This window comes from Nannobrachium achirus (genome assembly GCF_963921795.1).
Source record: "Nannobrachium achirus genome assembly, chromosome: 20".
Classification (NCBI taxonomy): domain Eukaryota; kingdom Metazoa; phylum Chordata; class Actinopteri; order Myctophiformes; family Myctophidae; genus Nannobrachium; species Nannobrachium achirus.
Genome location: NC_137827.1, coordinates 870,544 through 887,377, shown reverse-complemented (window position 1 = coordinate 887,377; position 16,834 = coordinate 870,544). Strand labels below are relative to the sequence as shown.

General features: G+C 45.7%; 1 protein-coding gene across 1 annotated transcript in view; it reads right to left on the bottom strand.

Annotated features, from left to right (window-relative positions):
- Nucleotides 1-303: 303 nt before the first annotated feature.
- The window catches only part of LOC308305476 (uncharacterized protein), a gene marked incomplete at both ends in the record, with an annotated part of 90,283 nt that continues 73,752 nt past the window's right edge, over nt 304-16,834 (bottom strand). The window contains 15 exons of the mRNA XM_080750272.1: nt 304-458; nt 637-713; nt 5,032-5,175; nt 5,275-5,325; nt 5,509-5,559; nt 6,247-6,297; nt 6,387-6,437; nt 7,440-7,589; nt 8,094-8,314; nt 8,913-8,993; nt 9,861-10,052; nt 10,989-11,193; nt 11,640-11,653; nt 11,757-11,838; nt 12,691-12,884. Of these exons, the coding sequence (XP_080606398.1) occupies nt 304-458; nt 637-713; nt 5,032-5,175; nt 5,275-5,325; nt 5,509-5,559; nt 6,247-6,297; nt 6,387-6,437; nt 7,440-7,589; nt 8,094-8,314; nt 8,913-8,993; nt 9,861-10,052; nt 10,989-11,193; nt 11,640-11,653; nt 11,757-11,838; nt 12,691-12,884 (1,719 nt within the window). The remainder of the gene's footprint in view (nt 459-636; nt 714-5,031; nt 5,176-5,274; nt 5,326-5,508; nt 5,560-6,246; nt 6,298-6,386; nt 6,438-7,439; nt 7,590-8,093; nt 8,315-8,912; nt 8,994-9,860; nt 10,053-10,988; nt 11,194-11,639; nt 11,654-11,756; nt 11,839-12,690; nt 12,885-16,834) is intronic.

Genomic DNA, 16,834 nt, shown 5'->3' with positions numbered 1-16,834 from the left:
TTTGGTTTGGTTAGTAGTGAAGTAGTTTAGTTTATTTTGACTCAAGTTGAGCGCTGGTAGGGGGCTGAGAAATCCTGGTCTATTCATTTTGCCGACGGGTCTGTCAGAGCGTCAGTGGAGGTGACGCCATGGACCAGAGCTAGGGGGACCCCCACACTCACACTGGTGGTCCCAGACAGACAGACAGACAGACAGACAGACAGACAGACAGACAGACAGACAGACAGACAGACAGGTCATCCAAAGGTCATCCAGCCAGTACAGAGGTGATCCAGAGGTCAGAGGTGATCCAGAGGTCAGAGGTCATCCAGCCAGTACAGAGGTCATCCACAGACCAATCACAGAGCTCCTCATCCACAGGTAGAGCTCGTAGAGGCTGATCTTCATCAGACTGATCCTCTCTGATAGGCTGATCATCAGCCAATGAGTGGTGGAGCCCGCCTCACTCCTCTGGTGTCCTGTCCAATCAGAGACAAGAGTTTATGTTAAACACAAGCTAGTCATTGATTGGTTCTTCCACTGGGATCAGTCATCAGGCCACTACGAGGGCCTTCACACGCAGATCTACAATAGCTTTCCATATAAGGGCATGTCACGTCTGTGACGTCACCCCAGACAAACAACCAGTCCCCAAACCTTCTCCTTTGTGACATCTATAAACATCATCCTCTGTAGGGGGCGCTGTGGTTCTCATGCCAGGCTCTGACACACAGCTGTTGTACACAATAGAATAGAATAGAATAGAATAGAATAGAATAGAACAGAATATACTAGAGAGCACTGTGGTGTAAACAGCTGCCAGTGGTGGAGTAGAAGTAAAAACGATTGAAAATGGGAATTACTCAAGTAAATCACAAATACTCTTAAAGACCCAGTGAAATGAAAAATACGTTTTTCACACTTTTAGAGCTTATCCGTGGTAATCATATGGGCATTCCTAACACTAGATGCCAAACAATAGAAAAGAAACACTTTTTGTGTATTTTTATATCGAAGGTCCCTAAATACGCCATTCTTAATTATTTCCTGTGAACAGAAATGTGCTGTGTGATGACATAGATAGCGTTTTTGAATATAAATGAACCTTTGATTACATTCACCTGTTTGTTTCCCATTGCTGGCTCCCATTACTCCCATTACTCAGATTTTAAATCCCATCGCCTGAAGGGCTGGTCCCTTCTCATTGGTTCAGAAACACACAGGCTTCCTTTTCAGACTGAAACTTCAAAATAAAATACACAAAATAGTCATTTCATTGGGTCTTTAACATTTTCACAGCCTGCCAAATTGGCTGTTGGTGGATTAGCCGGAAATATCTATTATTTCAGTCCTTATGATCTGAGACAGCATTCATTTCATAAGACCATCATAGAGATACAACAACATGTCATTCTTTTCACGTCTATGTTTACACACGGCACGAAAAGTTCCAGCGAAAGTTGCAGCTCTGCATTGGCCTAATGTGGGATTTTAGCTGCTGCGCTCCCCCCCCCCCCCCCCCCCCCCCCCCCCCCCCCGAGCGCTTCGTGTGCACGATCCGTGTGCGTCGATGTAAGCTCATGTATCGTCTCTGTATGTACAATCCATTTCAACCGTGTTCTGAACGATTTCACCCGGGACGGCGGCTAGGCTAACGCTAACGTCTACACAGTAAGTGAATGGGAAGATGGCTACCCTCCCCCCCCCCCCAAGCGATCTGACTCACTGATTGGCTGGGCGCAGAGGCAACGATACGTTTGGATAAGCCGATCAAGATACGGAGAAGGGGTAACGATATGTTGTTTTTTCCGATCATTATCATTTATTTCATTTTTAATCACAAATTGCGTTAAATTATGCGTTAAATTAAGCCATTGTTTCCCGGGCCGTTTCTGGGACAAATCATCATGACAAAATAAGATAAATAGGGGACAGCCAGACAGGGCGACTATTTGTGAGGATAAGTTAATAATAATTAGAAGATAGAGTTAAAATAAAACATTAAACCAAGCACTTTGACCGAGGCTTGCGCTCGCATCTAGGCTCGCATCTACGCTGGTGACTCGTGTGTAAAGTAACTAAGTAGCCAACATTTACTCAAGTACTAAACCACTTTGACCGAGGCTTGTCATCATTGTGAGTGGATGAGAGCCGCTCGCCCGCTCGCATCTACGTGCACATCTACGTGCAGCCTGCTAGTGAGTCGAGTGTAAAGTAACTAAGTAGCCTACATTTACTCAAGTATTGATGTACTTTGAGGCGGAGATAGCCGCGACCAGCTCTTCTTCTAATCGGCTCGCCTGCAGTCGGTATCTAAGTAGGCTACATTTACTCAGATACTGTACTTAAGTAGGGCCCTACAATTTTGAGGTATTTTTACTTTACTGGAGTGTTTTACATTTTCAGTACTTTTATTTCTACTCCACTTCATCTCAAAATAAATCATTGTAGGCTACTTTTACTCCACTGCAGTTATTAAAAAAAGTTATAAAAAATACTTTGTTTAATTATTATTACAAACCATTCATTAATCACTATATATACATCGGCCATTTGAAATTAGCCGATCTACAAGCTCACAGTGCGTGACGGACATTTTCTTGTAACGGTTTATTTCTACATTGTAGTATCGATACTTTTACTTGTTGATACTTTTACTTGAGTACAAAAATATGAGTACTTCTTCCACCGCTGCGCTGTCAGTCCGTGCAGCCGTGCTGACAAGAAAACGGCAGGGGGGGGGGGGGGGGGGGGCAGAAATGGGCGTGTCCAGCTTGCATTTCACCGAGACAAGAGGGCAAGAGAGATTCTCTTGTTTTCGTCATTTTCACGCGACAACTTTATTTCCGAAGTTATTTCCCAAAATGGCCACAGTTGGTCTTATTAATTATAAACCTCAAATGTAACTATGTATTCTCAAACTAATATGACTCAAATATATGTAAAAATACTTAGGGGGACCTTTAGAGACATGTGTCAACAGTTTTACAAGGCAAATTTCATGGTGCCTACACTTTAAAGGGGAGTTTCGGTCAAAAACGACTTTCCTACCTTTGAAATGATGATCCAGGAAGGCTCTGGGCTGATCCGGGTGTTGTTTTACCCAAAGCAGCATTTTGTTCATTTTTCGATTTTCTCCCCTGCACCCCACGGCTCCAAAACGGCACCTTTAGGGTCGTACCGTAATCCGGTTATTATTCTCGCTCAAAATTCACTTTTCTCGCTCGGTCTCAGTCCCTCATACTGTTGTTAGCATATCCGAGCTACATCAGCTCCTGGTCGCCGCCATGTTTGTTTACTTCAAGCTCAACTCTGAACTCGCAGCCCAGGAGAGAACACTGGGAAATCCCGTTTTGTATCGCGTGACTCCCCGACGCGCGACGAACAATAAAACACAAAAATGCTCTTAGCCAAAGAAAAAAGATGTAACTATGTCGACAAAGTCTGCAGAGTGATGTATGGTGTAGCCTCTTGTCTGCCTCAACAGGTAACAGGCTGTGGGGGAGGGAGGTGGAGCTGTGAGAGCAGCAGCAGCAGCAGCAGCAGCAGCTCGTGAACGCGCGTTTCCCAACGGGTTAGGGATTTCCCAGTGTTTCTCTCCTGGGCCTAAAGGTGCCGTTTTGGAGCCGTGGGGTGCAGGGGAGAAAATCGAAAAATGAACAAAATGCTGCTTTGGGTAAAACAACACCCGGATCAGCCCAGAGCCTTCCTGGATCATCATTTCAAAGGTAGGAAAGTCGTTTTTGACCGAAACTCCCCTTTAAGTAAATGTAGGCTACTAGTTACTTTACACTACTGTTTACACCACAGCCATGGCAGCAGCGCCCTCTACAGGTGAGCACCCAGGACAAACGGTAAAACGGTCTATAAGAACTAGGAAACCATATTAAAGCAGCACTATGATGACATCATAGTTTCACTGCGTGGGAAAATCATACATGATTTATAAATATAAAATGTGAGGTGACTTAAAGCTGCAGTCAGACAGGAGGGGGGGGGGGGGGCTCCCTGGGGCCTCCCGGTGCTCAGGGTGGTGGTGGTGGGGGGGGGGGGGGGGGTGCTCAGGGTGTCACTGAGGAGTGACAACACAGCATGATTCATACTTTATATTTTATATGCAGCTACCACTGTGTGTGTGTGTGTGTGTGTGTGTGTGTGTGTGTGTGTGTGTGTGTGTGTGTGTGTGTGTGTGTGTGTGTGTGTGTGTGTAGCTTCTTGCATCAGCAGAGAGCTGAACTGACAGCCCAGATCCCTCCTCTCACAACCAATTACGCACGCACACGCACACACACACACACACTGGAGTGAGTCAGTCAGTCAGTCAGACAGACAGACAGACAGACAGACAGACAGACAGACAGACAGACAGACAGACAGACAGACAGACAGACAGACAGACAGACAGACAGACAGACAGACAGAGGATGTAGAGATGAGATCTGGGAGTCCATAATGACAGTAGACTGTTCTGTAAGTGTTATAAATGTATTGTTTACCACACCGCTGTGTATGTGTGTGTGTGTGTGTGTGTGTGTGTGTGTGTGTGTGTGTGTGTGTGTGTGTGTGTGTGTGTGCGCGTGTGCGTGTGTGTGTGAGTGTGTGTGTGTGAGAGAAAGAGAGAGAGAGAGAGAGATAAACACAGATAAATGACCATAATGCCTGGCTCTACATTGATCCTCCTCCCACAGAAATATCAGGTGTTCATTTAACCCTGAATGGTAGGGTAACATCTGGCTGTAAATGACATTGTGGTGATTGTGCGTTTGCTTCCATGGCTGCCACGCAACGCCTCAACGAGTAACGGCTGCAACGCGCCGAAGACTTGTAGGTCTTTTTCTGACAGTATCCAAATGGATACCAAATGGTAGAGGTAAGGTGAGACCTTGACATTGTATGACAAGTTTGAGAACCACTGATTTATAACAAAATGCAGGTTTAAACTGAATTCTGCAATGAATCTCTGTATTAACAATTCATTTTTTAAAAGGATCTCTCATACGATATCTCTGAAAAGGCATGTCGTGGAGACGTCAACGATGTTTAGGTTCTTACTGTGCCAGAGCTTTGATACAGCATCGAGACATGTTGATGAAGAGGAGGTTCTTATGGATAAAGAGGAGGTTCTTATGGATAAAGAGGAGGTTCTTATGGATAAAGAGGAGGTTCTTATGGATACATGTTGATGAAGAGGAGGTTCTTATGGATAAAGAGGAGGTTCTTATGGATAAAGAGGAGGTTCTTATGGATACATGTTGATGAATAGGAGGTTATTATAGATGAAGAGGAGGTTCTTACTGTGCCAGAGCTTTGACGCAGCATCGAGACATGTTGATGAAGGAGGAGGTTCTTATGGATAAAGGGGAGGTTCTTATGGATAAAGAGGAGGTTCTTATGGATGAAGAGGAGGTTCTTATGGATAAAGAGGAGGTTCTTATGGATAAAGAGGAGGTTCTTATGGATAAAGAGGAGGTTCTTATGGATACATGTTGATGAATAGGAGGGTCTTATGGATAAAGAGGAGGTCCTTACTGTGCCAGAGCCTTGACGCAGCATCGAGACATGTTGATAAAGGAGGAGGTTCTTATGGATACATGTTGATAAAGGAGGAGGTTCTTATGGATACATGTTGATAAAGGAGGAGGTTCTTATGGATACATGTTGATGAAGGAGGAGGTACTTATGGATACATGTTGATAAAGGAGGAGGTTCTTATGGATACATGTTGATAAAGGAGGAGGTTCTTATGGATACATGTTGATAAAGGAGGAGGTTCTTATGGATACATGTTGATAAAGGAGGAGGTTCTTATGGATACATGTTGATAAAGGAGGAGGTTCTTATGGATACATGTTGATAAAGGAGGAGGTTCTTATGGATACATGTTGATAAAGGAGGAGGTTCTTATGGATAAAGAGGAGGTTCTTATGGATAAAGAGGAGGTTCTTATGGAGACATGTTGATGAAGAGGAGGTTATTATAGATAAAGAGGAGGTCCTTACTGTGCCAGAGCCTTGATGCAACATCGAGACATGTTGATAAAGGAGGAGGTTCTTATGGATACATGTTGATGAAGGAGGAGGTTCTTATGGATACATGTTGATGAAGGAGGAGGTTCTTATGGATACATGTTGATAAAGGAGGAGGTTCTTATGGATACATGTTGATAAAGGAGGAGGTTCTTATGGATACATGTTGATAAAGGAGGAGGTTCTTATGGATACATGTTGATGAAGAGGAGGTTATTATAGATAAAGGGGAGGTTCTTACTGTGCCAGAGCCTTGACGCAGCATCGAGACATGTTGATGATGGAGGAGGTTCTTATGGATACATGTTGATAAAGGAGGAGGTTCTTATGGATACATGTTGATGAAGAGGAGGTTATTATAGATAAAGAGGAGGTTCTTACTGTGCCAGAGCCTTGACGCAGCATCGAGACATGTTGATGATGGAGGAGGTTCTTATGGAGACATGTTGATGAAGAGGAGGTTCTTATGGATAAAGAGGAGGTTCTTATGGATAAAGAGGAGGTTCTTATGGATACATGTTGTGGCAGTTCAGCCTGCCACTAACACCAACACCACATAACCACATACACACTACACTACAAAAGCCCAGGTAGCATACAAGTGCTTCCTACCTCTGGGCAGTGGAAAAGGACCCGAAGGCTGGTTCAGGTGGCCTTTTATAGTGCCTGTTCCAATTAGGGAAGCATGCTTGGTTCATCCCACAGGACCATACCACCTCTGGGATATTGTAAATAAAGTGACCTATTGCATTATGGTTGTGGGTAATGTAAGAGAAATGTATCACTAAGTATAAAATGGGGTTACAGTATATGCCATTGCAGACTATGGTCTGTGTTTGTAAATAGAAGGGCTAACTGGCTTGTACCTTCAATCAGGTTTGGTATGGTCGGGTGGGAGGGCCTTAAGCTTTATAAGGGTGAGCCCTGCCACTGCTCAGCAGTTAGTAGTGAAGAACTGTGGGGAGCTGACCTGGGCCAACCTGGCCAGTGTTTGATTAGCATGTTGGATGCTGTTTGTGCTTTGAACACCCTTGCTGTGGACACTCTGTGAAAGGTGAATAAACGCATGGTTTTTGCATCAAAGAACTCTTGACTTTTTCCTGATTTGGGATATTTTGCTATTTGAACCTTTTGAGTATTTTTGAGTACTTTGAGTATTTTTTGAGTACTTTGAGTATTGAGTATTTTTTGAGTATTTTTTGAGTATTTCCGTATTGAGCATTTTTTGAGTATTCTGAGTCTTTTTGAGTATTTTTGCTGGACTTTGAAGTAATTTGAGTCTTTTTGGACATTATTCAAGTGCCTTTTTTGCACACTACCTTCGCTCTAGGGACAGAGTGTGACATTTTGGTGGCAGTGGTGGGATGGGGCCTCGAAAGATCCCCAAGAGGGCATTGAAAACCCATTCCACACGAAGTAAGACTGAACTCCCACCTGAAGCAGAGCTTGGCCTGGATGAGCAGGAGTGGGAGGATGATGAAGGGGGGGGGGGCAGCCGCTTCCCGTCGCCATACCATTCCCCCCCAGCAGGAGATGGTGGATTTGTTGAGGCGGTTTATGGGGGCACAGAGGGACCGTGAGGAGCTGTTGGTGAGGGAGATGCAGGGCATACGGGCAGCAGTCCAAGCGGCCAACCAACCAGCACCACCAGTCCCACAGCACCCCCAAGCAGAACCACCAGGCCAACAGCACCCCCAAGCAGAACCACCAGTCCCACAGCAGCCCCAACCAGCACCACCAGTACCCCGTAAAGACCCCAGGCTGCTTCCGTTCCAGGAAGGAGAAGATATGGAAAACTACCTCCTCCGATTCGAACGAATTGCCAAAACCTGGGCGTGGCCAGAAGTAGAGTGGGCCTACCGGCTCGTGCCGTTGTTGACGGGGAAGGCATTGGAGGCCTACTCCGCCATGGATGAGGAGCTTTCCGACTCGTACCCAGACCTGAAACAAGCATTGTTGGCCAAGTTCAACATTTCAACCGAGACGTATCGACAGCGCTTCAGAGACACAGCAGTTCCACCAAATGAAGTGCCCACCGAGACCTATCAACGCCTGAAGGGCCTGTATCGGCGATGGATTAAACCGGACCAGACCAGCGTGGAGGACATCGGCGAGGCCATCATCTTGGAGCAGCTGCTGCGAGTGCTTGCACCTGACATCCGGACCTGGGTGAAGGAGCACGAGCCCACCACTGGCTTGGCAGCAGCCAGGCTGGCAACGCAATACGTCAACGCCCGGAGGACACCAGCTTCCAGGCCACCACGCCAGCCCACCCGAGGCGACAACCGACAAGATGGGGCGAGAGCTGTCTATGGGACTCAGGGGAACAAGGGGTATGTACAACAGTCTACTCATACCAGTCAGGGGAGAATGGGGGTTAGTACTACTAGTAGATATGGGCCACAGGCTAGCAGCAGTCGTGGTGAACTCATTTGTTTCTACTGCCTGCAGCCGGGCCATAAGGCCGCCGACTGCCCCCTAAAGAAACCGAAACTGTCTGGTTACTGTTGTGTGCCCCGCAGAGAGATGTCTAGAGAGCTAGGCATGAAGTCAGAAGATGCCTCATTCTATCCAGTGACTGTTAATGGTGTCCATGTGTTAGCTTTGTTGGATAGTGGAAGTTCTATGTCTTTGATTAAGAAATGCTATCTGACAGAAAGTGGTATTGATTATGGGCACAAAACTGACATTGAATGTGTGCACGGGGACCAGAAACCATACCCCACCGCTGAAGTTACCATTGGTGTAGCTGGGCAGGCATTTTTGCTGCAGGTGGGGGTTATGGACCATTTATCTGTTGATTGTATCCTGGGGAGGGATTTGCCAATTTTGCGAGAGCTAATTGCAGAGAAACAACAGAAAATTGAAACATGTGCTATGGTCACAAGGTCCCAGGTTAAAGCTGGCCTGGAGCCTCTCCCAGATCTTGATGGTGATCTGTGTGAGGGTGCTTCCAAAGGCCCAAGAAAACCACGGCGACAGCGCCGCCTTGAGAAAATGGAAGGCACCTTTAAGAAGGTAGAGAGTCTAGAGACCTATCCTGAACCTGTAGATGTTAATTGGGACATTCCAAATGACATAAGGCAGTTGCAAATGTCTGATCCTTCTCTGTCTCCTTTGTACAAGCAGGTTGAGGATGGGGAGGGGAACAAACCTACTGGTCCACATTTCATGATTGAAAATGACATTCTGTATGTGATGGGGGATGCAGGTAAACGCTTAGTTGTACCCACCAGTTGTAGGCCTCTTGTTTTACACCTGGCACACACCGTACCATGGGCAGGTCATCTAGGGCAGCAGAAAACATACACACGGCTGGGGTCACGGTTTTACTGGCCAACCATGTATAGCGATGTCAAGTATTTCTGCACCACATGCCCAGATTGTCAACTCACCACACACCTCAAGCCCAAGCAGGTTCCATTACACCCATTACCAATCATTAGCACCCCTTTCCGGCGCATAGCCATGGACATTGTCGGTCCACTGGAGAAGAGCAGCTCAGGGTACCAGTACATACTTGTTATCTGTGACTATGCCACCCGGTTTCCAGAAGCCTTTCCCCTCCGAAGCATCAAGACCCCAAAGATAATTGGTGCACTTGTCCAACTTTTCTCTCGTGTAGGCGTTCCGGCAGAAATCTTGACTGACCAAGGCAGTAACTTCACTTCTGGTCTGATGAAACAGCTGCACAAGGAGCTCGGTATTAAAGGCATTCGTACCACTCCTTACCATCCAGAGACTGATGGCCTGGTTGAGAGATTTAACCAAACCTTGAAGCAGATGTTGCGTAAGTTTGTCTCTGATACCGGCCGGGACTGGGATAAGTGGTTACCCTTTGTCTTGTTTGCCTACAGGGAGGTGCCACAGGCATCCACAGGGTTTTCCCCCTTCGAACTCCTCTATGGATGGCCGGTACAGGGACCCCTGGACCTCTTGAGGAAGGAGTGGGAGGAAACCAAAACACCAGCACCAGAGGGAATCCTGTCCTATGTGCTCCAAATGCGTGACCGCCTGGAGAAGTACCGTGAGGGGGCCAAAGAGAACCTGGAAAGGGCGCAGCAGGACCAGAAGCGCTGGTATGACAAAAGGGCTCGGCAGAGGGAGCTGAAACCTGGCCAAAAAGTCCTGCTCTTACTCCCCACGTGCAGCAACAAACTGTTGGCAAGATGGCAGGGGCCCTATCCGGTGCTGAGGAAGATGGGACCAGTGACGTACGAGGTGGCTCATGCAGACAAGGGGAAAGCAACCCAGGTCTACCATATCAACCTCCTCAAAGAGTGGAAGGAGCGTGAAGTTCCAACCGCTGAAGTGTTACTGGTGCGGCAGGTCCAGGAGGAAGATGGTGAGGCTGATTCCAACCTACAGCAACTCCTCGAGCCGAAAACCATTGACCTTGATCACCTGCCATCCCAACAGCAACAGCAGTTACAGAGGCTTCTGGAGGAGAGGCCTGGGCTGTTCCGAGAGGGTCCAGGGCGAACCACGCTGACTAAGCACACCATCCGTCTAAAGGAAGCAGTTTCTCCCATTCGTCAGAGGCCATATCGGATCCCGGAAAGGCTGGGGGTGTCTCTCAAGGACGAGATCCAAAATATGCTTGACCTGGAGGTGATCGAGCCATCCGAGAGTGAATGGTCCAGTCCTATGGTGATGGTGCCTAAGAAGGATGGTTCTCAGCGGCCCTGTATCGACTTCAGGAAGGTCAATGCTGTCTCCCGCTTTGATGCTTACCCCATGCCTCGAATAGATGACCTGGTGGAGCGTGTTGGAAATGCCAAGTACATAACCACACTGGACCTCTGCAAAGGTTATTGGCAGATTCCATTGGAGGAGACATCGAAACAGTACACAGCCTTCCGCACCCCATCAGGGCTGTACCAATTCACAGTGATGCCATTCGGACTTCATGGAGCGCCTGCGACGTTCCAGAGGTTGATGGACACTGTTCTCAGAGGTTTGGAGTCTTTCAGCGCTGCTTACCTGGATGACGTGGTCATCTTCAGCTACTCCTGGGAGGACCATCTCCAACACCTCCGACAGGTCCTGATGTGCATCGAGAGAGCCGGGCTGACCCTCAATGCTCAAAAGTGTGTGTGGGCCAAGGGTGAAGTGCAGTATCTCGGGTTCCAGCTGGGAGGTGGCTCCATTCGCCCTCTCGTGGACAAAGTCGAAGCCATCCGCAATGCTGCACGTCCACGTACCAAAAGGCAGGTGAGGTCTCTGTTAGGCCTTTTAGGATGGTATTGCAACTTTCTCCCTCATTACTCCACCCTTGCCGCCCCTCTAACTGACCTAACCCAGAAAGCAGCACCCAACCCTGTTAAGTGGACCCTAAAATGTGAGCAGTCATTTGCTGCTCTCAAGAATGCAATGTGTTCATCCCCTGTCCTCTGTAGTCCTGATTTTCAGAAGCGCTTCATGGTCCAGACCGATGCGTCTGATGTTGGGCTTGGAGCTGTTTTGCTACAAGGGGATGAGGGAGAGGAGAGACCAGTATTGTACCTCAGCCGTAAGTTGGAACCCCGGGAGACCAGGTATTCAACAATTGAGAAGGAGGGCTTAGCTATTAAATGGGCTCTGGAGAGCCTGCGCTATTACCTCCTTGGAAGGGAGTTTGATGTTGAAACAGACCACAAGGCTCTGTCCTGGATCAACACAATGAAGGATCGTAATGCGAGAATTACAAGATGGTACCTTGATTTACAACCCTTCAGTTTCAGTATTCGACACAAGGCTGGCAAGACCAACCTTTTGGCTGACTTCCTGTCCAGGTTCACTACCACGGCTGCGCCTGGAGAGGGGAGGGGTAATGTGGCAGTTCAGCCTGCCACTAACACCAACACCACATAACCACATACACACTACACTACAAAAGCCCAGGTAGCATACAAGTGCTTCCTACCTCTGGGCAGTGGAAAAGGACCCGAAGGCTGGTTCAGGTGGCCTTTTATAGTGCCTGTTCCAATTAGGGAAGCATGCTTGGTTCATCCCACAGGACCATACCACCTCTGGGATATTGTAAATAAAGTGACCTATTGCATTATGGTTGTGGGTAATGTAAGAGAAATGTATCACTAAGTATAAAATGGGGTTACAGTATATGCCATTGCAGACTATGGTCTGTGTTTGTAAATAGAAGGGCTAACTGGCTTGTACCTTCAATCAGGTTTGGTATGGTCGGGTGGGAGGGCCTTAAGCTTTATAAGGGTGAGCCCTGCCACTGCTCAGCAGTTAGTAGTGAAGAACTGTGGGGAGCTGACCTGGGCCAACCTGGCCAGTGTTTGATTAGCATGTTGGATGCTGTTTGTGCTTTGAACACCCTTGCTGTGGACACTCTGTGAAAGGTGAATAAACGCATGGTTTTTGCATCAAAGAACTCTTGACTTTTTCCTGATTTGGGATATTTTGCTATTTGAACCTTTTGAGTATTTTTGAGTACTTTGAGTATTTTTTGAGTACTTTGAGTATTGAGTATTTTTTGAGTATTTTTTGAGTATTTCCGTATTGAGCATTTTTTGAGTATTCTGAGTCTTTTTGAGTATTTTTGCTGGACTTTGAAGTAATTTGAGTCTTTTTGGACATTATTCAAGTGCCTTTTTTGCACACTACCTTCGCTCTAGGGACAGAGTGTGACATTTGTTGATGAAGAGGAGGTTATTATAGATAAAGAGGAGGTTCTTACTGTGCCAGAGCCTTGACGCAGCATCGAGACATGTTGATGAAGGAGGATGCGGAGGCTCTGGTCTTCAAGGACGTCTCGATGCCTCTCAGAAGGTCGTTGGTCTTCAGCAGCAGCAGCATCTGACGAGGAACGCGGTTCAGAAGGTCGCTGATCTGAGGCAGGTAGCGAGCCGCGTTGGAACGGATCTCCAAGTCCTGCAGGACACACACACACACACACACACACACACACACACACACACACACACACACACACACACACACACACACACACACAAACATTAGAAATGTTTATTTATGACCACATTAACAGAAGTACAAGGATGCCTCGTACAAAGGTCACAAACACTGACAGTGCAGTCAGACAATATGAAAGAACAGCCAGTTACAAAGAGAGCATTGTTACAGCATGGCTGTGGGCTTGAAGAAAGCTCTAAGATCAAAGATCTTAAGGGGAGCACACACTAGCCGCAGGCGGTTGCGCAGCGTCGCGTCGCGGTATCGACGCACGTTAAGTGCCCCACGGTAACCCCAACTGGATGCAGCGCGCTGCCACACAGCACATCCATTTCCCCCGGTGGGGAGAACCATGGGAGAACATGTTCACCATGCGGCAACGCTGGGAAAATAGAACAGCGGCGTATCGGCACGGCAGACGAGGCGGCAGACCCGCGACTGCGCGCGTCTGATGCCGCCGGTGTGGGTTAGTTCATTGAAAATAATGGTTATTTATTTATAATACTATAGAGCATCGCAGCGGAAGTGGATTCCTGGGGTCACTTAATATTCCCCATTCATTTTCGCCATAGACTTTTACAAAAATATTTATAACAATTATGTTAAGCCTCGAACCAAGCCATCCAGGATGGAGGTGAATCATGACCATATAACCTTTTTTTCTATGAAAAGAACATTTTGAAAATCGCTAAACAAAGGGTAGTTATTAAATGTAGTATATCAAATAATGTAATATTAAAATATGATTTCACATAGGATCAAAGGTTATATGATCATGATTCACCTCCATCCTGGATGGCTTGGTTCGAGGCTTAACATAATTGATATAAATATATTTGTAAAAGTCTATGGCGAAAATGAATGGGGAATATTAAGTGACCCCAGGAATCCACTTCCGCTGCGACGCTCTATTGTTTTAGTTTTTAGTTTTTTCTCAGTGCTTGTTCTTTTCTTTTTCTCTCCTTGGTTTGTCAGTTTCTGTTTTGTTCTTTGTTCTTTGTTTACTTAGTAAGTCAAGTTATTGTTTGTTTTGCTTTGTTCTGTGTTTTGTGGCCTGTCTGTCGGCAGCTAAAAAAAAAGAAAAAAGAGAGTGCACTGGGAAAGTGTTATGTATCATTATGTTGGATTGATTGTTTGCACTGAATACAAAATAAAAATAAAATGTTTTAACGCGCCGCTTCCGCGCCGCGTCCAGTGGCTGTGGGCTTGAAGAAAGCTCTAGGATCAAAGATCTAAGCTGTGTGATGAATACATTTAAAACCATTAATATCAACCTCTTCTCCACTCTACTGATTGTCACACCTGCTATGGCAGGCCTGTTGGTCATTGGCTGTTCAGTGGTGCTGCAAAGTAACTAAGTACATTTACTCGAGTATATACAAGTACAATTTTGAGGCACTTTTATTTTACTTTCCATTCTTTGTTACTTATACTCCACTACAATTACAGTATTTGTCAGCTTCAGTTACTTGTTACTTGGCAGATTTGTATTAATAATACAAAACATAGATGAACCACTTAATACTTTGGCTAATTGCAAGAAGCTGATCTACAATGTGACGTGTTGTGAGCTTGTAGATCTGCTGTTTTTAAAAAGCGTGTCAATATTAGGAGCATCTGAGACATTTTGTACTTTTATAGACATTGTTTTTTGGCTTGGAGCGAGCCCACAATTGTTTCAAAGGAACAATATTTCATAGTTGACATACAGCATTGTTGCGACCGTCAGGTCGCAGTTACTGCCAAAACCTCGACAGGCTGTCTGTCAGTCAGTCTGTCCGTCAGTCTGTCCGTCAGTCTGTCCATCACGTCACACTTTTCCCCAACTCATATCTCCGCCACCGTTGCCCCAATCCATGCCAGACTTTGCAAACACACAACCTCCACCCCTCCCGGGACCCCCGGAGCTCCAGGGACCCCCAGGGACCCCCTGTCGCCGCCGCCAAAAAGTGCTAAAATGACCAATGACCACCCCAACGGGGATGTTCACGGGGAATTCCCAGGGACCACCGACTCCTGGTGCTCTAGAATGGATGCAAAAGTGGTCGCACCCCTAGTGGAGGACCCTAAAATCACGCAAATCGGTACACAGTATGTCTACACTCATGCCATCAACATGAATCTGTCCCATATAGCGCCACCATCAGGCTGACTTTTTCAAACACATTTTTGGACACTGCCCCTACAGATTTTGCCCTAAAATTACGCAAATCGGTACACAGTCTGTCTACACTCATGTCATCAACATGGATCTGTCCCATATATTTTTTCAAACACATTTTTTTGGACACTGCTCCTACACATTTTGCCCTAAAATCACGCTGCGACCTGACGGTCGCTTATCTCCCGATTAGGGAGTCTTACTGGTTACGTACATACAGTATAGTGGTTACGTACATACAGTATAGTGGTTACGTACATACAGTATAGTGGTTACGTACATACAGTATAGTGGTTACGTACATACAGTATAGTGGTTACGTACATACAGTATAGTGGTTACGTACATACAGTATAGTGGTTACGTACATACAGTATAGTGGTTACGTACATACAGTATAGTGGTTACGTACATACAGTATAGTGGTTACGTACATACAGTATAGTGGTTACGTACATACAGTATAGTGGTTACGTACATACAGTATAGTGGTTACGTACATACAGTATAGTGGTTACGTACATACAGTATAGTGGTTACGTACATACAGTATAGTGGTTACGTACATACAGTATAGTGGTTACGTACATACAGTATAGTGGTTACGTACATACAGTATAGTGGTTACGTACATACAGTATAGTGGTTACGTACATACAGTATAGTGGTTACGTACATACAGTATAGTGGTTACGTACATACAGTATAGTGGTTACGTACATACAGTATAGTGGTTACGTACATACAGTATAGTGGTTACGTACATACAGTATAGTGGTTACGTACATACAGTATAGTGGTTACGTACATACAGTATAGTGGTTACGTACATACAGTATAGTGGTTACGTACATACAGTATAGTGGTTACGTACATACAGTATAGTGGTTACGTACATACAGTATAGTGGTTACGTACATACAGTATAGTGGTTACGTACATACAGTATAGTGGTTACGTACATACAGTATAGTGGTTACGTACATACAGTATAGTGGTTACGTACATACAGTATAGTGGTTACGTACATACAGTATAGTGGTTACGTACATACAGTATAGTGGTTACGTACATACAGTATAGTGGTTACGTACATACAGTATAGTGGTTACGTACATACAGTATAGTGGTTACGTACATACAGTATAGTGGTTACGTACATACAGTATAGTGGTTACGTACATACAGTATAGTGGTTACGTACATACAGTATAGTGGTTACGTACATACAGTATAGTGGTTACGTACATACAGTATAGTGGTTACGTACATACAGTATAGTGGTTACGTACATACAGTATAGTGGTTACGTACATACAGTATAGTGGTTACGTACATACAGTATAGTGGTTACGTACATACAGTATAGTGGTTACGTACATACAGTATAGTGGTTACGTACATACAGTATAGTGGTTACGTACATACAGTATAGTGGTTACGTACATACAGTATAGTGGTTACGTACATACAGTATAGTGGTTACGTACATACAGTATAGTTGACATACTTGTCAGACACAGCGGACATAAATCATGGGTAAAGGAAACAACACCTCCTCCAAATTGAGCGTCTTCCTATAATGGCTGAAACTGAGCACATCCTTGCTGACTGTTTGGCCCTCCTTTTGGAGAGGCCTGCCATTTGTAAGCCCCTCAAAACCAACAGGTGCACCTGCCCTACTAGGCCCCCAAAGATAAAAACTAAAAATGTACATCTGTAGCCTACAGCTGTGAGAAGGTCTGCT